Source organism: Enhydra lutris, unplaced genomic scaffold (assembly GCF_002288905.1).
Source record: "Enhydra lutris kenyoni isolate GAN:26980312 unplaced genomic scaffold, ASM228890v2 scaffoldscaffold12, whole genome shotgun sequence".
Classification (NCBI taxonomy): Eukaryota; Metazoa; Chordata; class Mammalia; order Carnivora; family Mustelidae; genus Enhydra; species Enhydra lutris.
In genome coordinates, this window is record NW_019154096.1 from 64,741,775 (window position 1) to 64,765,981 (window position 24,207).

A 24,207-nucleotide genomic window follows, 5' to 3' on the forward strand; every position below is an offset into this window, starting at 1 on the left:
CCTTACAGATACATTGGTGTGGTAATAACTGAAGAGGAGTTCACTCAATAATAGAAGTACTGTCTTTCCAAGAAGGGCCAAGGCAGTATTTCTACTAATAAGAAAGATTTAATTAAATTTAATTGTTTTTTATTCCATTTTAAGCCACTGTTTCTGTTTTTAAAAATCTATTTAAACCAATAAATTTTCTAAATTTATTTTTGAAAATTAAATGGTAGATTTTATTAAAGCATGACATGCATATATGTAAGTGCACAAATATTGCAGCATTGACACGTCATCACAAAGTCAAAACACTGAGTGACATCTAGGTCAAGATAATGAAGCATTACCAGTCATCCAGAAGTTTCCTCCATGTCTCCTTTGATTACTACCCCTTCTCTCTTAAAAAGTAAATACTGTCCTGCCTTCCAATAGCGTAGTTTTCCTGGTTTTGAACTTTATTTTATGAAATGTAATCATACAATATGTACACTCGTACACTTGCCATTTTTTTTCACGTTGTTTGTGAGATCAGTTCTTCGTTTTTACATGTAGCAGTAGCTTGTGGTCCACTGTGTGAATGACACTCCAGATCTCTTTCTTTATAGGGCTGAACATGTAGGTTGTTTTTAGTTCTGAGCTATAGAATGGTATTGGCGTGAACATTTCCATACAGATTTGGTGCACACGGATGTGTGCTGCTTTTGAATGTATACCAGGAAGGAAATTGCTGACTATATCCTAAGGGTATTTATATTTTCAGCTTTGATCAATGAATGCTACAAAGTTTCCAAAGTGATTATGACAGCTGTCAGTTTGAGTTTTAGTCGCTCCACATCCTCACACTTGTATTTTCCTTCTTTTTCATTTGAGCTATCATTGAGAGCATCCTTAATTTTAACATTTCTAAAATCTTGGCTTGCTTCTCTGTCAAATGAGGACATTGAACTAGGTACCTGAGTCCCTGTCTGGCTCCCAGTTTGTGAGAATTGTCATCCCTCCTTCCAGAATCATCTGGTAGATGGACCACTATTTCATATAGCATAAAATTAAAAATTTTTAAAGTCAGTTTTTATTTTTATAGGTGATTATACAAGCACATGGTACAAAATAAAAGTTTAAAAGAATGTATAGTGGGAAGTAAGTTTCCCAGTCCCTCTCTCAATTTTCTAAATCTTTCAGAATAAGTAAATAATAATAAGGTTCTTTTCTGTGCATAAGCTTGTGTGGATATATCCCTGTTTGTGTAGGCATAAATGGTAAAATACTTTAAATGATTTTTGCAGCTTCTATTTTCCACTAGGTCTTGGACTGATAAGTTCACATAGTCTTTTCTTCTTCTTCTTTTTTTCCTTAAAGATCTATTTATTTATTTTGAGAAAGAGAGCTGGTGGGGGAGGGTTTGCAGAGGAAGGAGGGTGGGGAGGGAGAGGGAGAGAAGCAGCCTCCCTGCTGAGCGGGGAGCCAGATTTGGGGCTCCATTTCAGGACTCTGAGATCATGACCTGAGCCGAAATCAAGAGTTGGACGCTTCACTGAGCCACCTAGGTGCCCCTCAGCATTTTAAAGCCATCCATGGTTTGTATCTTGCCCAGCACATGGCTGGTGTGTCCTTCAGTGGTTTACCTTCCCTGGTTTTCCATACTGCTCCTGCCAAATAAGTTTTGCAGGCTTAATTCTGTACTTTGCCTCAGAGCCCTTTCTTCCTTCTGTAGTCACCCTTTCCTTGTCTGTCCTCTTTCTCTCTAAAAGCTTAAGGAGCACACACAGCTCACCTCTCTGTTTCCTTAGCAGACGTCTCTGCATCTTCTCAGCACTTCTGTGCCCTCCTTTAGGACAGCTTGTATGTCACTTTCTGTACAGGCTTGTACTCACAAAGCTCGTGCTCTGGGATGCTGATAACAGTGCCATAGTAGGGGGTTACCGCGAGTCTTCACTAATCACGACTTATTTTCCCAATTAACTTTTTAGTAAGGAAAAGAGAAAAGCATCTGATGTGCACTTAACAGTTGCTTGGGAATGTACCTGAGATTTTTTTTTTAAGATTATATTTATTTATTTGACAGAGATCACAAGTAGGCAGAGAGGCAGGCAGGGAGAGAGGGGGAAGCAGGCTTCCCGCTGAGCAGAGAGCCTGATGTGGGGCTCGATCCCAGGACCCTGAGATCATGACCTGAGCCAAAGGCAGAGGCTTAACCCACTGAGCCACCCAGGCACCCCTGTACCTGAGATTTTATGATCAAAACATTTCCCAACTTTAGAGGAAAAGCTGTATTCTGCATGCTTTCTGAATATTGAGTGCTGTATATGTATTGTGTTTTCAGCTTTAAAGAAACTCAATGATTTGAACAAGTCATTAGCAGAATATTGCCAGCAGAAGGTGCCCAGTGACTTTAAGGCAGAAGTAGGGCAACCGTGTTGTGCTTTTTTTGCAGGTAAGTTGCAGTTGATAGAATCTTCACTTCATTGATAGAGACTTTTGCTTCTTGACATTCAGCCCTTATTTTTTTTTTTTAAGATTTTATTTCTTTATTTGACAGAGAGACAGTGAGAGAGGGAATCCAAATAGGGGGAGTGGGCAGAGGGAGAAGCAGGCTCCCCCCACCCCAGCTCTGAGCAGGGAGCCTGATGCGGGGCTCGATCCTAGGACGCTGGGATCATGACCTGAGCAGAAGGCAGCGGCTTAACGACCGAGCCACCCAGGCGCCCCCATTCAGCCCTTATTTTTAATGTGTATTTTCTTCCTGATGTTTAAGCAAATATTTCTCAAAATCAAGACTAAATGAATGCTTAAAATCTCATGTTTTGTCTTCTCTTTGTAGCAAGGAAAATCCAAATGAAACTTTCTTACCTCAACTTTGTTAAACTTTGCTAAATGCTTTTCATTCCAGAATTTCTGATATTAAAGTAAATTAGGTATTGGGAAACCTGTTCACTGAAGGTTAATTGTTTCTTCTGGTCACCCTGTGCATGTTTAGTTTGAAAGTATATTTTGTGAAACACCTTAATTTCATTGCATGAGTTTTTCTATTTGCTTTTTACATTACTTTACTAATAACAAGTAAAACAATTTGTCCTTAGTTATGAGAGTATTGTAATCTTTCCAGATTGACAGATACGTTCCAATAAACAGAATGTGAAAGTGAAGAGAAGTTATGAAGTCTTCTCTTCACTTTCACATTCTGTTTATTGGATAGGTGATGAATGAAATCTTTAATTTACATCCGATGTTTAAGTGTGGTGCTATAAACATTTTGGATGTATTCCAAAAAGTGGATTTTGAGAATTCTGGGGATTAAGAGAGCAAATTTATTTAGTTACTTTAGACAAAGGATTTGTTTTTTGAAGATGAAAGTTTCAAATGTTAATAGAAGGGAAATAATGCTCCATGTTCAAACTTTGTGTTAAATATAGGTGATGGTAACTGGTATCGTGCCTTAGTCAAGGAAATCTTACTGGATGGAAACATTAAAGTCCATTTTGTGGATTATGGGAACATGGAAGAAGTTACTGCAGATGAACTCCGAATGATCCCATCCAAATTTTTAAAACTTCCATTTCAAGGGATACGGTGCTGGTTAGTAGGTATGGTGCAGAATAAGAAACTTTCTCAACTGTCTTCTAATACTTACGATATACATACTTTAAAATACCAACACCTATAATTTTAATGTGTGAATTAGAAGGTCTTGCTTCATATTATACAATTTAGAAATGTATTTTTGAAGATCCTGGCTGAAATATTCAGTGTTGATGTTAAAGTAAGGAAGCAGCTGCTTTTCTGTGCCTGAGATGGGAGCGAAAACTAATGTGTTCTGTTGAAGGCATTTTGCAGGATTTCTTAAGAGCTTCAAATATTTCTGCCTTTTTGTCTCAGCATTTTCACCTGTAATAATTTATTGCAAAGAAATGATCTTGGAATTTCACAGTTTGTCTACAAGGAAATTCATTATGCTGCTGTTAGTAATAGCAAAACCAGCTAACTAGCCAGTTACAGAGGATTGGTTAAATGACGGTTTGTACAATTGACAGTAATAGTACCTATTTCGGTTCGTTGTTATGAGGATTAAATGTACACTTAGAATTTTTCTGACGTGCAAAGTTCGGTTTAAGTGTTTCCCTTTACCACACAGTCATTAAAGTGATGTTAACCATGAGCTATTAATATGAAGAATGGTTAACGAGGTACATAAAGCATGCAAGTTATAAAGGAGATTCAGGATGGCATTGTGATTACAAGGACAGACTCTGGAACCAACTCTGCCATCTACTGTGAGAATCTTAGGCAAATGATTCAGACTCTCAGTGCTTCTATTTACTCATCTGGAAAATAATAGTATCTTCCTCGAAGAGTCATTAAGAATAAAAGAGATGAAAAATATAAAGCACTTAACACTACCTGGCATTATATCCATAAGAGCTATTACTATTGCAAAGGTTTCTTTATAAAAGAAATGAGTACATAAGTGCATGTGGGTCTTTCCATATGCACATGAAAATTATGGAAGGTTGGATATCAAAATGTTAATAGTGCTCATGTCTGGCAGTGTAGATGCTCTTTATTTTTCCTTTGGCATGTTTTCTTTCTGCTTACTACACTAAACATGTTTCAGTTTATTTTTTGATTATCATGCTTTATGTCCATGCTTCTTAAAATGTGAAGCCCAGGGTGCCTGGGTGGCTCAGTCAGTTAGGTAATGGCCTTAGGCTTGGGTCAAGATCCCAGAGTTCTGAGATGGAGGCCATGTTGGACTCCCCCTGCTTTGCAAGGAGCCCGCTTCTCCCTTTCCCTCTGCCTGCCACTCCCCCTGCTTGTGGGCTCTCTCTCTCTCTGTGTCAAATAAATGAATAAAATCTTTAAAAAAAAAGTATGTGGCCACCAGACAAGCAGCATCAACTTGAGAACTTCTTTAAACTGCAGATTCTCAGTCCCTAACGAAGATCTGCTAAATTGGAAATTCTAGCATGTGGCCCTGAAATCTGTTTTAATTAGCCCTCTAGGTAATTCAGATGCACACTCAAGTTTGAGGATTACTGTTCTAAAAATAAGGGTATAAGCCAAAATTATCCAAAAAATAATTCTTGGTGAGCTGTTCAAAATAACATTTTGAAATAAGCATTAGAAAACTGTCCACAGAAGTGAAGGTGTATGGTTGAGCTCTTCTGCCAGCATAATTAGTAACTCATCATCATATACATAACAGTACAAAATGGTGGCTTCTAATCCTATTTTTGCCTACTGGAAAAATGCCTGGTAAAGATATATTAGTGGGAAAAATAAGGAAAATTTCTGAGCCTCCTAAAACCCTAGTGGTATGTTATCTGTAATCCTGCATGGAAGATGTAGAAATGTAATTCAGCATTGAAAAACGGTACTCAAAATCGCTGACCCAAATGCAACACTTGACAAGGACCAGTCCCGGACACTATTGAAGCAAAAAATGAAGCTTGGGCACAGAATTCTTTTTAATGCTCTTCTTATTTGCCAGATATACAGCCTAGAAACAAGCACTGGACTGAAGAAGCCATAGCCAGATTTCAGACGTGCGTTGCAGGGATAAAACTCCAAGCCCGAGTGGTTGAAATCAACGGACAGGGAGTGGGAATCGAGCTCACTGATCTCTCCACATCATATCCCAGAATAATTAGTGATGTTTTGATTGATGAACATCTGGTTTTAAAAACTAGTTCGCCACTCAGAGACTTGACAAATAATAGAGCCATTAGTAAATGTGATCTTCAAGTTGATATCCTGGAGCTTCAAGGTAATGTGCTTAAACCATTGATTTGTTATTTAAATTTATGTTATCCTTTGCTTTTATAGGCTATGAAAATTTTTCTAGCAGTTTTTCTGTAGGAATACATACTTTGTGGAAATAGGTAACAAGTTACTAAAATTAGTATTTATTGGGATGCCTCGAGGGAGCAATCAGTTGAGCGTCCTGACTCTTGGTTTCACCTCAGGTGGTGAGAGACCTCAGGGTGGTGAGATTGAATCCTGCTTCGGGCTCCCAGCTCGGTGTGGAGTCTGCTTCTGATTCTCTGTCTCCATCTCGTCTTCTACCCCCACTGCTCATGCAAACACTCTCTCTCTTATAAATAAATCTTTTAAAAAAATAGTATTTATTGAAACATGGTTTTATTAAAAACTACTCATTTTTATCGTAGTTATTTATCAGGTAGTTTTGCATCGTACAGTTATATATTCTCTACAGTGTGAACCAGTTATAAGATTTACATTAACTATACTATGGAAATGGAAATATATTACAGAAATAATACAGGAGTGCAGCAGGTCAAAGATTCTCATTCTAGATTGGACTCCTTTGTAACACAGAGTCCCTCAAACTGAATAGATTGTTTTGTGAAAATACAGATTTTCATTTTAGGGATTTGTGAATGTTGATTCAGTTGATGAATAAATTGAATAAAGATAAAACTGAGAGAGAATAACAACTTTGATCTGTTTTATACAAGATCTGTTTTGTATGATTTCAGCCATTTCTTTCCCTGAGCAGTGGAGGACAATAGAATTGCCAGTTAATAAAACTGTACAAGCAACCATATTGGAAATCATAAGCCCACACTTGTTCTATGCTCTACCAAATGAGATGCCAGGTAAGAAACCAAAATTTGAGACCTATTTATGCTCATCTTTTTAACTGTGTAATGAAAGCTCTTCTCTGAACTCCTTAGAAGTGGGAGAGAAGGGGAGGCTGGTGATTTTTGTTTTATTCAATGTTTTAAGGAAGAATTGGCCATCATAACACTTCAGGGGTATTTAGTTATACAAATAAATGTAAAATAAATGTGAAGGGAAACACCCTGCATTTAACACCTTCCGGATGCAGTCTAATCTACAGCTTTTTATAAGAAAGTAGTTTCCTTAATTGCTGTATACTTTGTTGTTTAAAAATAGATACTATCACAAAAAAATAGGTACTATGTATATTGAATTGCACTTACAAAGCTAACTGTCTACAACTTTTTGAGAAAACCTGTTAATATTGAGAGTGCTTTATAAGTCAGTCTATAATCACTGTTACTATGGCTTAGGAACTTAGAGAAATGTTTTATACTGGACCTAATCCTGAAGAAAAGTAGCATATAAATGTTTCCTTACTTCATGGAAGTTTATAATTAAGAAATCTCTTGAACATGTTTGAGTTTATCCTTGTAGTGTCAGGGAGAGTTAGGGCAAGCTGGGTGATAGCTATTCAGAACAACGGCAGGTACGTGAAGGCTACGAAAGTGAACCTTTGTTTCAGGTTGTCAAACCACAAATTATGGTGATACCAACAATTGCTCTTACATCTCTAATATTATAAACCGTCATCTTCAGTCTGTGTAGTGGAAAGCAGGGACTTCGGGTTAATGAATCCTGATGAACTGGAAGTACTTTTTCTTATTAACTGTAACACGCTTCCTGAAAAGTATGCCAAAAAACTGTGAAAGTATGATTTAACAAGGTTCTGTAGTGTGAGCACACTAGTATAACCACCCTGATCTAGAAAATAGCTTTCCAGAAGCTTCCTTCTCTGAGTATTAGATCTCTTATGTACAGAGTAACCACTCGTGGTTTTATGTGTTCTTAAAACATAAATGTAAATGGTTTTTTTTCAGTGATTCAATTTGACACTGTTTTTGTATACTGTCTAAACAGTAGCATTGAAAATTTCTTCACAAAAGATTGCTTTTTTATGTTTCAGAAGATCAGGAAAGATTGTGTATATTGACAGCTGAATTGTTAGAATATTGCAATACTCAGAAAAGCCAAGTGTCTTACAGACCCAAAATCGGAGATGCGTGCTGTGCCAAATACACAAGTAAGCTTCTTTTAGATAAAACATTAAACAGGAAATGTTTGTTCTCTTTTACTTGAAATCTTGTGTATTTTGTTATATAAGGTGCACATTTAATTTTGCTTATGAAATTAAAAGCAAGTTTGTAGGTTTAACTCTTCATATTGGGGTCCTCCAGCTTTTCTGTTTTGTAACCATAGATTATATTTAGGTAAGGGTATAGGGAGATATCTACAAATCTGTTAGAACTTTGACGTAATCAGCTCTAGATAACTCTACTGAATATGGTGGCCCTTAACATATTTATATATGGAGGAGTTGCAGATAATTTTAGAACTTTATTAATGTACTCAAAAAGGAATAAATGCCTTAATTAGTCAGACTTGTTGAATCAGATACACTTAACCATTGTCCTGTTGTTTAATAATTCATGTTAACAAATTTATTTTAGTAATAACAACAGTTGGAGTGAATATTCTTGGGCAGAAATTTAGGGAATTCCTGAGTCAAAGGATATAAATTGTAAGTTCTGGAAACATACTGCTCTGTGGGCATCTTAAAGAGATGTCCGTTATGTGCCAAAAGTTTGTGAGTGGGCCAATTTCATCTTCATCTTGCCACCAACATATTTAAAATGCTTTTGGACTATTACCCACATACAGTTCATTTAAAATAATTTAAATTTAGATTTGCAGTTAAATATATTCTGTTTAGTTTTGTTTTTCTTTTTCTTTTATTTTATTTATTTATTTTGACAGCGAGAGATCACAAGTAGGCAGAGAGGCAGGCAGAGAGAGAAGAGGAAGCAGGCTCCCCCCTGAGCAGAGAGCCCCATGTGGGGCCCAATGCCAGGACCCTGAGACCATGACCTGAGCTGAAGGCAGAGGCTTTAACCCACTGAGCCACCCAGGCGCCCCTGTTTTTCTTTTGTATGATAATGGGATCTATACTTTCCCTCCCTTTCTTCCTGATAGAAATATGTCACAGCTTTTGGTTAGATAAGTATTCTCTGTTACTCTGTTGGAATTGCATAAACACTATTCACAGCCTAGTCCTGTGGTCCACTACGACATAGGAGATACACGGTGACATATCTCTTTTGCCTTTTTTGTTGTCGTTATTAGTGTCCTGTATACTTTCAGTTCTCTGCATTGGTGCAGATTCTCCCAGTGAAACCTCATGTACTTTATCAGCTTTTGTTACATTGCCAGCGCTTGCTGCCTTCTGACCTGCTAGCCAGACTGCTTGTCCCCAGATGTGAGCCATCGCCCTGGAAGTTTTCCTTCATCATCTTGCTGGGGTTGTTCCAACACCACTCCCTCGTGTTTCACAGTTTTCTCTCCCATCCCACTATGTTTTCACAGTTTCTTCCTTCCTCATCTCACCTTGTTTTCTGCAATACTTACTTTGGATTTGTTCTAATAATTGGGTATATCCCATCCTCCAGAAGCTAAGAAAAGGTATGTTTCAGATAAATCTTCTGTTATTTTCCCATGTTCTCCCATGTTTGAAAAAGTCTTTATTCTGTCTTAATAGTTAATTAATTCCTTGCCTAGATACAGAATACTAAACTGGAAATCATCTTTCCCTTAAAATTTTGCTTTTAAAACAATTTTTTTATTAAGTACTCTCTACCTCCAGCACGGGGTTCGAAGTCACAGCCGAGACATTGAGAGTCTCAAGCCTCACCAACTGAGCCATCGGGGCGCCCCGCTTTTATTGTTTTTTAAAAGCTGTTGATGTTGCGGGTCAAAAGAGAGGTCATTTAGATCCTCCACACTTTGTATTTTTTCTCCTCTCTGGAACTTTTAGGAATCTCTTCATTCCATGTTTTGAAATCCATGCTGTGACTTGGTTTTAGTTTTTACCATTGTGTTGGACACTTTTAATGGGTGGGCCCTTTAGGAATTGATGAGATTCAGTTTTGAGAAAGTTTTCTGAATGTTTTTTATTCCCATCTTTCATTTTCTGCTCTGTTAGAAACTCCAAATATTTTTTGTAAAGATTTATTTATTTTAGAGGGGGGAGAGGGAGAAGAGAGAATCTCGTGCCAGTTCCCCACTGAGCATAGAGTCCCACGTGGGGCTCGATCTCAAGACACTGAAATTATGACCTGAGTTAAAAATCAAGAGTCAGGGGGCGCCTGGGTGGCTCAGGTCATGATCTCAGGGTCCTGGGATCGAGCCCCACATCAGGCTCTCCGCTCAGCAGGGAGCCTGCTTCCCCCTCTCTCTCTGCCTGCCTCTCTGCCTACGTGTGATCTCTCCCTCTCTGTCAAATAGATAAATAAAATCTTAAAAAAAGAAAAAATCAGGAGTCAGACCCTTAACTGAGTGAGCTACCCAGGTCCCCCAGGAACTCCAAATAATCTAATATTGAACTTGAAACTCTTCTGCTAAGTTTCCTCTTTTCTCTTTTACCTTTTTTACTTCTTTTTTCAGGAGATTTCCTCAGTTTTATTTTCCAGTATATTGTTTCATTTCTGATACCATTTCTGGTTTTAATAGCTTTTCTGTTTGTCTTTTCAAGTGTGTGTGTCTTTGATACTGACTTGCTCTCATTTCAAGGATGGAAGGCAGTTTGTCTGGGAATGCTAATATCCTTCTTCTAACTGTCCTGTCTTCTCCCTGTTTCTCTGAGTTCCTGTTCGGTTTAGTCTTCTCTGCTGGAAGCTTTCTTCAAATGTCTGGTGATTCGGGGCGCCTGGGTGGCTCAGTGGGTTAAAGCCTCTGCCTTTGGCTCAGGTCATGATCCTGGGGTCCTGGGATCAAGCCCTGCGTCGGGCTCACTGCTCAGTGGGGAGTCTGCTTCCGTCTCTCTCTCTCTGCCTGCCTCTCTGCCTACTTGTGATCTTTGTCTGTCAAATAAATAAAATCTTTTAAAAAAAATGTCTGGTGATCCTTCACTGTTCACTTAGGACTGGGCACTTAGGCATTGATTGGAAGCTGCTTTGTGGGCAGAACTTGTGTAGGTGGCCTTCACTGCTGGGCCCTGCTATTACCCTGGGGACTCCAGCTGTTGCTATCTTGAAGTGCATTTGCCTTGGAATGGTTATCTGCTGCTGTGTGCACAGCTGGTCCGACAGTGTTCTTGGTCAGCTTCCTTTGCGCTGCGTCATATTCCTGAGTCCAGTCGTCTGTCTGGTTCATCCTCTCTGGAGAAGAAACCTCCAGTCTTCTGCCCTTGAGTAGGAGCAGATGCCTTGAAATGGGGATGGCATTCTTAGCTTTTATATTAAAACACATGACCATAAAACTGACCATCTTCTTCAGCAACTTTAGAAATAAGTATTATGTGTAAATTTGTTTGTAAACTAAAGTTTATTCAGTTTTCTTGGGAAATAAGTGTGTTTTCTTTACCCAGTCCTCATTTCAGCTCTATTCTTACTACTACTTTGGAATGCGTTGATTATTGGGGCTTGGGGATTTAAGATGCAAAGAAAGATGCTGCTTTGCTTCCCCGTAGCCAGCTTTGGTTGAGCTCTGCTAAACCATTTCCATTCCTACCATCTGCTTTCCAGCTTCCAATATCATCTTTTTTTCTCTCTCGTCCTCTCTCCTTGTGGTTCTGTGCCTTTTTCTTTTTATTCACATAATTGTCTTTTTAGTAGGATCTGGAAGGAGTGGAGGTGATACTTTGGCTTTATCTGGACTCTAACCAGAAGTGTTGGCATGAATTTCTCACTAATGTAAATGTAACTGTGAATAACTGTCTTGAAGGGAGGGAGGGAGTCATTGCATGTAACTTCTCACGTGAGGTTGCGTTATATTTTCAGGTGACGACTTCTGGTACCGTGCCATTGTTCTGGGGACATCAGATGCTGATGTGAAAGTACTCTATGCAGACTATGGGAACACTGAAATTCTGCCTCTTTCCAGAGTGCAGCCAATTTCCACCAGCCACCTGGAGCTTCCTTTCCAAATTATTAAATGTTCGCTTGAAGGTAGTCAAGTCACTTTGCAATTGGGATAGCTGTGTGATTTTTTTTCTCCTGTTTTATAGCCCTATGTCTGAATCAAATGGGCATTTCAGTAACTGCCTAGATTTCTAAATATCAAACAGAGTTTAGGGAAAAAAAAAAAACCTATGTTTCATCCTTTATTTCATTCTCAAAAAATTACATTGTCAGCCCATTGTTGTTTGGAGATTAGGTTTGGCCACAGGTTGCACCGCTGAAGTGGCCAGGGCTGGGGGACCTGGGCTGTCTGACCCTTCCCTAAAGGCCCCTCCATTCTGTCACGGCGCTTTCTTGAGAGGCTTGAGATGACACCATTTGGGACTTCTTTACTGTGTACTGTATCTTCACAAGTTCAGTTCTTCAGCTGGTGTTTGAATAAAATGCTAAAGTAGCTTTTCACCCTTACTTGTGATTTCATTACCTAGTGGTCCCAGCAGATGAGCGCTTACTCAGTGCCTCATAGTCTGCTTTGGTTTTGACTCGGGGAGAGAGTTGAAACATTTTATTGTTTGCTTCTCCTGTTATAATGGACACATGTCCATGGCAGCTGGCCATTGTCTGTTTACGCCCTCTCGACCTAGATTAGTGTTTGACACATAATAGGGGTCAGGGAGTATCTGTTGAGTGATTTTTTTAAATGCAACAACAGTAGTACATCAGAGCATACCTAAGCCCAGCCAAAGAAAGTAAGACTTTCGTTTATTGTCTTTAGACGATATATGTGAATATTTATCTTGTTTTAAGGGACTCGAAGATTAATATTCAGTTGTTTTCCCAGGACTAATGGAATTGAATGGAAGCTGCTCTCAATTAATCGTAGAACTACTAAAAAATTTCATGTTGAATCAGAGCGTGATGCTTTCTGTAAAAGGAGTTATCAAGAATGTCCATACAGTGTTGGTTGAGAAATGTTCTGAAAATGGAACTATCAATATAGCTGAAAAGCTGGTGACCTATGGTCTGGCTAAAAACATCACATCTAAAAAGCAAAGTGCTTTAAGTACAGGTATTTTTTCAAGTTTAATTAATGACAGACGTAAGTGTAATTAAGAACAGATGTAATCAATGTAGGTGACCTGGCTTTTCCTTACTCTCTGTGGTCATGTTCCCTTTGTTCTCCCCCTTTGCAAATCCAGCGGCAAGGTGCGACTCACATTGCCACCTCAGGGGACCCACTGGATAGAAGCAGGCCTCTCAGGCCAGATTTTCCTTAGCTTAGCCTCAGCAGCATTTTTTTTTTTTTTAAGATTTTATTTATTTATTTGTCAGAGAGAATGAGCACAGGCAGAAAGAGTGGCAGGCAGAGGCAGAGGGAGAAGCAGGCTCCCCTCCGAGCAAGGAGCCCGATGTGGGACTCGATCCCAGGACGCTGGGATCATGACCTGAGCCGAAGGCAGCCGCTTAAGCAGCTGAGCCACACAGGCGTCCCAGCATTTCTGATCACATTAGTGATAGCATTGATACTGAGAGCTTTAGAAATGGCTAGTACTCAAAATTACTTCCAACTTACTTTCAATCCTGAGCAAAGTGAAGAGTTTGTGTTTTTGAGATTGGATCTTACAGATATCTCATAAGATGATTATTTGGCAGGCCCTCGGTTGGCCGAAGAGATAACCCCATTTTTGATAGGCAAAAGTCCTAAAATCTTGGAGATGGGGGCATTAATTTGGTAAAACTCAGGGTGCAGTAGTAGGAAATACTAAAACCCAAATGAGAAGGTAATCGATCAAGTCTTTCATAGTTAGAACCCACACCTCAGAGGCAGAGCTGTGTATAGTCAGATTCCTCTGTTTGTTACTTATGGTGTATATTCTCTAATGGCTTTTTGTATTTGCTTCTAGAAAAGACCTGCAGGATGAATTGCTGTTGCACAGAGTTACAGAAACAAGTGGGTAGAATTTCCTTGAAGTGAAATTGTACTCCTTACATTTTTAGAAATGAAATAATGCTATTTTTTCTTCACCCGTAGGTTGAAAAACATGAACAGATTCTTCTCTTCCTCTTAAACAATCCAACCAATCAAAATAAATTTATTGAAATGAAAAAATTGTTAAAAAGTTAAGTAAGTTAAACTTGATGTTTTCACCGCTTCTGTAACCATCACCAGAACATCTCTAGGCATGTTGGGGTAGAACTGATGATGTGTTCTTTATTTTGTGATCTGGTGATCTGAGGTCTAGTTGTAATGTTTTTGCTGTCTTGCTGGGTTTAATTCAATCATCTTACTTTGGCTCTGCTAATGGGACCGAGTCTGGGGTGTTCAGGGTGCAACGACTCACCTTACTGTTGTTTGGTCCTGAGCGGTCATGTTATTGATAACATGGAGGGACTTGTAAAAATTGTTGTGAGATAAAGTTTTGCCTCAAATTCTTTGTGTCTGCATGTGAAATTTTTTTTTTAAAGATTTTATTTATTTATCTGACAGACAGAGATCACAAGAATACAGAGAGGCAGGCAGAGAGAGGGGGAAGCAGTCTCCCTGCTGAGCAGAGAGCCTGATGCAGGGCTCGATCCCAGGAGCCCAGGATCATGACCTGAGCAGAAGGCAGAGGCTTACCCCCTTGAGCCACCTAGGTGCCCAAAGATTTGGGGCAGATTTATTTATTGGAGAGAGAGAGCACACAGAAGTGGAATAGGGAGGATCAGAGGGAGAGGGAGAGAATCTCAAGAAAACTCCCCACTGAGTGCAGAGCCCAACACAGGGCTTGATCTTAAACCCTGAGATCATGACTTGAGCCAAAACCAAGAGTCGGGCACTTAATCCAGGTGCCCCTGTTTAGCACTTTTGGTGAAGAGCACTAAGGGGCCAAGAATGGAAAATGGGCTGCACTGATAGTGTATTTCATTTCCAAACGAAACCTCCTCTGCTTTGGCCGTGGTGATTCTAGTGCTTACAGACCATCACTCTTGAGTTGTAAACAACAGTTGTCCCGCTGTTTTACTGTCTGGGATGCTTTGTTCCAAGATAGAGCTCAGAAAGTACTTCGTGGTCAGTAGCCAATTAGAATTTGATTGAAAAGAAATTGTCCTTCCTGCTTTGTCTAATTGATATAATTCCAGCCAAAAGCAGGGGGTCTTTTGATTTAGTTCCTCTGTGCACTCTTGGCTGAATGAAGCCCTGCCTGTGAGCCCACTTGCAGAGCCCACTTACCGCTCTGGACGGTACCGCCCTCTGTTGGCGGGCACGGGAGCTAGCAAGCAGGTGCTTGCAGTGTCCGTCTTCTCCACGCCGTCAGGCACAAGCGTATTGTTGTTTCTAAGAAAGTACAGCTGAGTTCGGAGGGTCCCTAACACTGGAGCAACAGTTCTGAGCCTCCTGATGGGTTTTCTTTGCAAGTTTTGTGTTATTTCTAATAAGGGATGACTTACATTGTTAGTTACAACCTTTAGTCCTTGTTGACGCATTCAGTTTCAATACTGACTGCTGTCTTGTGTGCTTGAGTTTAAAATCATAAAGTTAAAAATTTAAAAGGTAAAATCTTAATAATAACTTCATAGATTAAGGGACATGCAATGACATGAACTTCTGGAATTTAGTTCTAGTGCCAAATCATCATAATTTTTATTTGTGTCTTTTTCATAAGGGTTTTGAAAGTGCTCTCACAAGATGAAAGCTGGATTTTCTTTTGTTTCCACATAGGTTGAAGAGCTTGCTTTAAAAAAAAAAAAAACCACTTGATTTAAAGCATAGTAGTTGAACTAGCATTTCCTTTCCTGTGGGAATACATATTTTATCCACATTTAAATACAGCAAAACACCCTATATATTATTTTAAAAGCATTTGAACATCTAGTCACATATTCGATCATTACAATACCCCTGAGAAGAAAGCAGACCCCATTTTATTTATTTTTTTTTAAGATTTTATTCATTTATTTGACAGAGATCACATGTAGGCAGAGAGGCAGGCAGAGAGAGAGGGAGAAGCAGGCTCCCCGCTGAGCAGAGAGCCCGATGTGGGGCTCGATCCCAGGACCCCGGGATCAAGATCCCAGTCGAAGGCAGAGGCTTTAACCCACTGAGCCACCCAGGCGCCCCCAGACCCCATTTTATAGATGAGGCGGAGACTCTGAGAGGTTGCATGGCTGCACCAGATCTCTCTCTCTCTCTCTCTCTCTTCCCCTGCCCCCCCAACACAGGGAACCAGGTCTTAGACCCCACGCTGCTCTCTTTGCTACAGTGTCCTTAGATCAGTTCTGGAAGGCATGGAACCCCAAGGGATTATATTAGAAAAAATTACATACATGCTTGTTTAAGCATATCTGCTTCATTTTGGTGAAAGTGTAGTTGAATATGTACCCTCTTAAATTGTTCTTCCTGGATACAGAGAAAATACATTTCAAATGTAAGTGTTCGAATCTGTTAATAACCGTAAAATGGCCCCACTAGGAGTGGTATGGTGATGACAACAGAAAGCTGTTACCTGGGGCTCAGACATGATAAACAAGTACTTCAGCACACACGTTAATAGAACGTTTTCCATCTGAAGGAGAGTGCGGCTGTGTTTCACATTTGGCGAGGGGAGTACAAATGGTTGTAGCTAACTTGCATGCGTAGCTCTTGGGGGGGTGAATTACGTGAATGTGTTACTTTCAGTTCAAAGTGACTGTTGGGTTTGCTTGCACTTAAGATAGAAAGTAAGAACTAGGGGCGTCTGGGTGGCTCAGTGGGTTAAAGCCTCTGCCTTCGGCTCAGGTCATGATCCTGGGGTCCTGGGATCAAGCCCCGAATCGGGCTCCCTGCTCAGCAGGGAGCCTGCTTCCCTCTCTCTCTCTGCCTGCCTCTCTGCCTACTTGTGATATCTCTGTCAAATAAATAAATAAAATCTTTAAAAAAAAAAAACTATAGCGACAGAGTTTGTAAATAAGGCATAATGGGGGGTTGATTCTTCTCTTTCAGAAGCAGTTTCTCTCCGAGATGGTCACTTAGGAGAAAGGAGACCTCGAAGGCCGGCCTTCCAGCATGGCCTCTTGAGGCTTTGATTGGCAGCGTTGTCTCCCGAGCCGCCACTCTTGTTTGCTAGCCACTCTTCTATTAGGTTGGGCGGTTTGATTTTTCCCTCTGAGTTCTTCCTCCCAAATAAATAAGTCTTGCATGAAAGTTTCATACCACATTCATGGGGGACATTGGGAAGGGATACATGGGGGCTTTCTACTGTATATAAAAATTTTTAGGACTTAAAGGTACTGAAGAAAATATGGCTCCATGTTACTAGCAGATAAATCTAGTTGATGTTTTATTTTTTTGAATTTTTCTGTTTGAAAAGCTTCATAATAAAATGTGCCCTCTCGCTGTCCTTGTCTGCCTCTTTCACTTAATAAATGCTCTTTGGCTTGTTGTTCCTTCAGTCCTGGTTCTTCTTTTCCTGTCCACTCTGAGCTCATCAACTTCCTTCTCTCCATCCTGACTCGGATCTTTTTTCCTTTGGCCTTTGGGCACGGGGTCTGTCTGTGGGCTCTCAGCCACTCCAAGGGGGAAGGAACTTTATCTTTTCTGCTCCTGCCATCCATACACTTCCAAATCTGTAGCCACTTAGACTTGTTATTGTAGGTAGAATCTGCATTTCCTGAAATACAAATACAGCTAACAATGAAGTTAGAGTATGTAATTTTCTTTTTTTATTTTTTAGATTTTATTTATTTGCCAGAGAGATAGCAAGCAGAAGTAGGCAGAGCAGCAGGGAGAGGGAGAAGCAGGCTCTCTGCTGAGCAGGGAGCCCGATGTGGGGCTCGATCCCAGGACCCTGGGATCATGACCAGAGCCGAAGGCAGACACTTAACTGACTGAGCCACCTAGGCATCCCTAGAGTTTGTAATTTTCTTGAAACACATAAAGTAACCTTAGTTTCCACTAAACTCACGTGCAGAATCATGGACCAGCTGACTTTCCTGCTAACCTGTAAATTTCTGTTTGGGAATTTTTCCATGATTTAAGTATCAGACTCTGATAAACCTAAGATGTCACAAACTCGAAAAAGAAAATACTTTTTTTTTTCTTTTTTGCTTTTACTGGTAACATGTCAGCCAGCTTATATGGAATTTTTCCTCATGTAAAAAGTTGTTCAAATATTGATGAGCTTTTATTCAATGATCATGTACTCTGTTTTGCTCAAAATCCTTTCACTTCTTCAGCCTTGTGTTCTCATGGCCATTGTTTTGATAACTTCCTTTTCTTACCTGTACATACGGGGAGCAGTGGATGCTTAATTTGTACATTCTCATTTTAATTCCAGCCATCATGAAAATGTAGGTGAAAACTATGGAATCACAAAATTGGCCTTTTTGTTGTGGAATATTAGAGAAGCAAGTCAAAGAACATCTTAAAAAAAAAAATCTAAGTCCCAGTTTCTCAGATTCCAAGGTTTTATATGCTCCTGGAAATCTGAATACAAGAAGTTTAATTAAATGGATTCAATATGATTTGGTGGTTCAGCTCTTTGTCTTGTCCCCCAGAAGAGACAAATGCTATTTGTAGCACTAGTTTCACAAGTAGAGATCTGAATTAGTTTTATATAATCCTCTACTGGACCTACTTTAATTAGCATTAATTAACATTCAAGTATTTATTGACCTCTCTCTACTTGCCTGGGATCGAGGTAGGTGTGCTGTGTTCATTAGGGTCATGAACGATCTGTCACACCTGCTGGTGTTGGTGTTCAGTTTCCCTCGATATATGTAGTTCAGTCAGATAAGAACAATATTGCTGAAGCTGTATAACCAAACTATCCCTTGGCAGACGCCATGTAAATATTGTGATAAAGGCGTGTGTGGAGGTATATTCAATATGCCTTTTCTCTTAGTTGGGAGTCTTCTGCCTGGGGCAGCTAGAAATGTGAAAGTCACAGAACTGTGAGTGAGCGTCATAAATATGCTGAACTTGAGCTCTCCTGCTGTACAGTAAGCGCTTCAGAAAACCAGGAGGCAAGGATCCTTTTCTGCAGGGCCCTAAATCGATTCCAGGAGAGGAATTCAGTGGTCATGAGGCTTGCTACTGGGCGGCTGGCAGCCCAGAGCAGGAAACCATTAGTGTAACTGGTGGGCTCATCACTGACACAGCTCCTGCCAGGACTGGGCAAACGGATCCCCTGTGGGGCAGGCGGAGAGTAGCCCGGAGGCTGCTCACCAGAGCACGTGGTTCCGTAGCTGGTCAGGATGCTCAAGGATGGCTTTTGCTTTGTTTTTCCAGGTGAAAGGAATTGGAGGACAGCCTGCAGTTCCACACATGCAGTTAAGAGTCCTAGGGTGATTTTACCAGAATGAAAGCGAGGCTTGGTTAGAGTAAGACGACCGCATGTCTCTGCAGGGCGGGAGCAGCAGAGGCTCACCCAAGGATCTGCTGATGGGTTTTCTGCTGCCCTGAATGCTGTTCAAGTTCCCGTTTAGGCACTGCTGTCCATCTTCCCTAGGAAGCCTCTCAAACCTCAGCTGTAGCTTTCGGAGAACCTGAAATTGGTTTCGTTGAAGATTTGAGCTGCCCAGCCTCAGCCACTTTCCTGCACTTTCCTTTGTACCTTGAGACGCTGAGGTGATGCCACTTGTAAGACCTTGTAGTGATAAGCCTTCCAGGAAGTGAGGCAGACTGAGACTTATAAGTCAGAAGCCCTCCTGCCCCCAAGGGTATGCCGAGATTCAACCAACACAGTAAGGCAGTCATCCAGGTGTGAAAACTGAAGGTACAAAATTCGGAAGTATGGGCAGTTTGAAGGAGGAGAGTGCTTACAGTTTTGGCTGTTCAAATGACTGAAGGTTGTTACCCAAGCCCTTGCCTTTGGTGACATCCCATATTTCCTTGATTCAGCCAGAAAGCATCACATTTCCCAAAAGCAATTCCAATAACCTTGTGGATGATTCATCCCCATGTCTAAAGGAGTTGGGTTGTTTGCTTTAACCTTTAGAGCAGTTGGTGCCTACCCCAAAACTAACAGTCTTTGGTTTTGAGATGCAGCATTTCCATTCTTCGTGTCCCCCTGCACAACTTTGTTCTCTAACTGCCTTGCCTCCATGGTTCTTGCTATGGCTTAATGTACCCCTTATGGAGCACTTGAGAATCAGGCCCTTTTCCTCTCAGATGGTTTCTTGGCTATTTAAATACCCACTGTTCTTTGATTTCTTGAGAGGGTTCTGGGAAGTCCCCTTTTGCAGCTCGATAACCTATTCTCCATTGGGGTTTTTTCATGCATGTTCTGCCTTGCTTTCTCATTTGGGGGGCTAGGTGCAAAGAATTTGGGGCTTCCATAGGTTTGGGAACCATTGCACTCATGAACCTTTAATTCTGTAGGCCAGAAAACCAGGCAAACATTAAGCATCACAAAGCCAGTAGGTAGCAGAGCTGGATCAGGAACCCCAGATTCCCTCACTTCCAAAGAGGTGGTCATTCCACAACACTGGGTGTCACCCGCCATGTATGGCTGAGTGCTGATGTCCCCAGTTAATCTCTGCACGAAACTCCTAGTCTTCATGCCTTGTGTGTTCCCGGAGACACGCTGTATAGTGCAGCTCGTGCAGAGAAAGGGCCTTTGTGCATAGAGCTAGCAAGCACTGAGGCTACAAAGATGAAGAAGGTCAAGTGTTTGAAAGCAAGGAGCTCACAGACTCTTTGGGATGATGGTCCTTCATAATGCCTTTATTTTTTAAATGTCCACAAATCTTCACAAAGGAGGGTTTGCTGTGGGTGACAGAAAGTAGCTGCCCTGCTACTCTTTGTGTAAAAAACCTCCGCCCCTTCCACTCTCCATAGCCTGGGCCACCTGCCTTTCCCTCTTCCCTGCACGCACTTCTGCTAGATCTGATAGGCATCTAGGGCAAACTATACTTTGATGTGAAGGAGTTTGAAGCAACCGGTATCTCCACCAGTACTTAGAGTTTTCGTCCTTTACTTCTTAACCATGGAATGAAAATGTGAAACGCCCCCTCCAGTTACAGCCATCAAACTGACAGGAACATCCAGAATTGAAATCTGACTTAGACGTCTAAGGTAAACCTGGTTAGGTAAAGGTTTGCTGGTAAATATTAGCTTAGCAAACAATCACAACAGGTCGGGGAGAGGGCTGTCCGCTGAGAAATTTCCACTTTTGACAGGACTTGTTCTGCCCTTCTCAAAACGTCTGGAGTGACACAGGCCACTCACCACATGTGGCTATTGGACATTTAAAATGTGGCTACTCCAAACTGAGATGTGCTAAACATGTAAAACACAGGATTCTGAAGACTTTGTATAAAATATCTTTTACACTGGTTACACAAGATATTACACAAGATCTGCTGGGATATTAAGTTTACCTGTTCGTTCCACTTTTTTTTTTTCAAAGATTTTATTTATTTATTTGACAGAGAGCACGCAATCACAAGCAGGCAGAGAGGGAGGCAGAGAGAGAGTGGGGGAAGCCGGCTCCCCACTAAGCAGAGAGCCCGACAAGGGGCTTGGTCCCAGGACCCTGGAATCACAACCCGAGCCAAAGGCAGAGGCCTTAGCCCACTGAGCCACCCAGGCACCCTTGTTCTTTCCACTTCTTTTTTTTTTTTTTTAAAGGTTTTATTTATTTATTTGACAGAGAGAGAGAGTGATCACAAGTAGGCAGAGAGAGAGGGGGAAGCAGGCTCCCTGCTTAACAGAGATCCCGATGTAGGGCTCGATTCCAGGACGCTGAGATCATGACCTGAGCTGAAGGCAGAGGCTTAACCCACTGAGCCACCCAGGTGCCCCTGTTCTTTCCACTTCTTAAAGCCCCGCATCGGGCTCTCTGCTCAGCGGAGAGCCTGCTTCCTCCTCTCTCTCTGCCTGCCTCTCTGCCTACTTGTGATCTCTGTCAAATAAATAAATTTTAAAAATCTTTAAAAAATAAATAAAAATAAATCTATTACAAAGAAAAAAACATACAAATCAGAATTTGCTTCCAAACAATGGGGGTGGGGGGGCACGAATGCAGACAAGACTGGGCGTGAATTGACAATGTTAAAACTAGGTGATACATACATGCGGGTACCATTTTTCTACTGAATTTGCTTGAACGGTCCTTAGTCCCTTCCAAAGAAAGTTTTACAATTATGAGTGTCACCAACATATAACCAGGTGCGCTTGGTCAGGGAAAAAGTGATCACCTGTGTTGACTTTCCAGGCAATGGTAGCAGATTAATTTGAAGAACCTTGGAAGACTTTAAGTGGTTAATGAGACCCAAGTGACCCTTACAGAGATACGGTCTGCGACTTTGTGCTCGAAATGCACCATCTCAGTTCGCAGGGCCAAATTTCTAGAAGCTGCTGGAATTGCTGTATTGTCTTGGAAGCGGAAGTTTGTGAGCACGGAACCCTGGGGCACAGCTATGCCCTCCACCCCCGCCGGGGGCACAGCCTGGCTTCTCCCGCACACGGAGGGCGTGCGTGGGCGCCGTGGGGTGCACGTGGGCGCGGACTGCGCAGGCGCAGCACTGGTGCAGGGCTGGCCATTGGAGGTGAGGTGAGCTCAGGGAGCGCATCTGGGAGGCGAGGCTGCCAGGCATAGGCAGACGCCACCACGGCCAGCCTTCAGCGACGGGTCAGGGTCAGAGGCCCTTTCGCCTCTTACCAGGTCAGGGTTCCCAGGCGAGTGGGGGTGGGGTGGGCCGCGAAAGGGACTGTGTGAGGCAGCGGGGCATCAGTCGTTGGGGATCGGACGTTGGGCCCTGGACGTTGAGGTTGGGCGTTGAATTCGGGCGTTGAGCGGGCACCAGGGGCCTGGAAGCAGAGAGGATGGAAGGGTGGAGGAGCCCTTGGAGCCTTGGCTGGGAAGGCAGGTCTAGGGTTGAAGGTTGTGGTGGGGGAGGGGCAAGAAAAGCGAGAATTGAGCCCCTGGGTAGAGGGGGGTGCCTGTAGTAGGTTTGGAAAATAGTACTTCCAGGCATGATTCTCCAAAATGTGAACGTCCACTGGCATCCCAATAGAGGAGCTCTTTGCTTTGTCTCTGGAAGAATCTAGCCTGGGGATTCAGTCAGTGCTTTTGTTTAACTGAAAGCTGCAGTGCAACACTGACACTTAATAGACCTTTACCCTACGTCTTAACGTTCTGTAGGAAAGGTAGATGCACCACGGCTTTGGCTAGGTACGGGTAAACCAGCAGTGGTTCATTTTGTATGCGTCTGTAGCTTGTCTGGTGTGTGCCAGTCGCATTTCTTGGCATTTGGGTCTCTGCTATAAATACGCTGGCCCTTTTGGTCTCCGGAGTATGAGAAGTTGCTTCCAGTTCCCTTGTTGAACCCTCAGGGTATTGAATGGGAAGTGGCATGGTCTAGGAATCGGACCTGGATTTTCAGCTCAGCTGTGTAAGGGTGCTCGCCCTGGGGGGGGTTTGCAAGTTACTTAACCAGCTCCGGTCTCCCTTACTTACCTGGACTAATAAAAGAAATAAGAATACTTTAATCTTCAGGTTATTTCAATGTGCAAAGTAGTTACACATGAATGGAAGAAATTCTTAGTGGTATGAAAGTGAAGTTTAAAATAATAGCTGCTTCCAAAGAACCTAGTAAGCACTAGTCACTGTGCTAAGTAGTTTACATACGTTCTTGAATTTAATCATGGCAGGTAAGAGTTTTGAGGAAGTTACTAAAATTGGCCACATTTTACAGAAGCTGAATCCAAGAAAGATGAAGTGATTTTGCTTGAGATAGCATAGCTAAATGAGGAAGATGAGACTCTGCTCAGATTTGGGTCTGACCCACTTTAAAACTCCTGTTCAGCTGAAACCATTGAGTTCCATAGCTTTAAAACTGGATGTTTCCTTGGGTGTTTGATCAGTTCTTTATAGATTTTAGATCCTAGCCCTTTAGCTGATAAAGCATTTGCAAATATCTCTCCCATTGTGTCAGCTGTCTTTTACTTTTGTCAACTGTTTGCTTTGATGTGCAAAAGCTTTTATCTTGATGATGTCCAAATAGTTCATTTTTGCTTTTGTTTCCCTTGCCTTTGGAGACATGTCACATAAGAAGTTGCTGATGCTGAATTCAAAGAGGTTGCAGCCTGTTCTCCCCTAGGATTTTGATGGATTCCTGTCTCACATTAGGACTTTCATCCATTTTGAGTTTATTTTTGTGTATGGTCTACGAAAATGGTCCAGTTTCATTCTGCATGTGGCTGTCCAATTTTCCCAAAACCATTTGTTGAAGAGACTTTTTTCCATTGAATATTCTTTCCTGCTTTGTCAAAGATTAGTTGATCATATAGTTGAGGGTCCATTTCCGGTTCCATTGATCAATATGTCTGTTTTTGTGCCAGTACCATACTGTCTTAGTGACTCAAGCTTTGTAATAGACCTTGAAGTATGAGACTGTGATGCCTTCAGCTTTGTTTTCTTTTTCAACATTCCTTTGGCTCTTCGGGGTCTTTTCTGGTTTCAGACAAATTTTAGAATTATTTGTTCCAGCTCTAAAAAATGATGATAGTATTTTGATATGAATTGCAGTGAATCAATGTATAGATTGCTCTGGGTAGCGTAGA

The 24,207-nt window shown here is 41.4% G+C and overlaps 1 protein-coding gene across 1 annotated transcript in view; it reads left to right on the plus strand.

Annotated features, from left to right (window-relative positions):
• Positions 1-13,803, plus strand: part of LOC111145353 (tudor domain containing 1) — a 32,391-nt gene extending 18,588 nt beyond the window's left edge. The window contains exons 16-24 of the mRNA XM_022500208.1: positions 2,306-2,416; positions 3,396-3,566; positions 5,471-5,746; positions 6,480-6,599; positions 7,691-7,807; positions 11,559-11,726; positions 12,520-12,747; positions 13,583-13,629; positions 13,711-13,803. Of these exons, the coding sequence (XP_022355916.1) occupies positions 2,306-2,416; positions 3,396-3,566; positions 5,471-5,746; positions 6,480-6,599; positions 7,691-7,807; positions 11,559-11,726; positions 12,520-12,747; positions 13,583-13,629; positions 13,711-13,803 (1,331 nt within the window). The remainder of the gene's footprint in view (positions 1-2,305; positions 2,417-3,395; positions 3,567-5,470; positions 5,747-6,479; positions 6,600-7,690; positions 7,808-11,558; positions 11,727-12,519; positions 12,748-13,582; positions 13,630-13,710) is intronic.
• Positions 13,804-24,207: the final 10,404 nt, after the last annotated feature.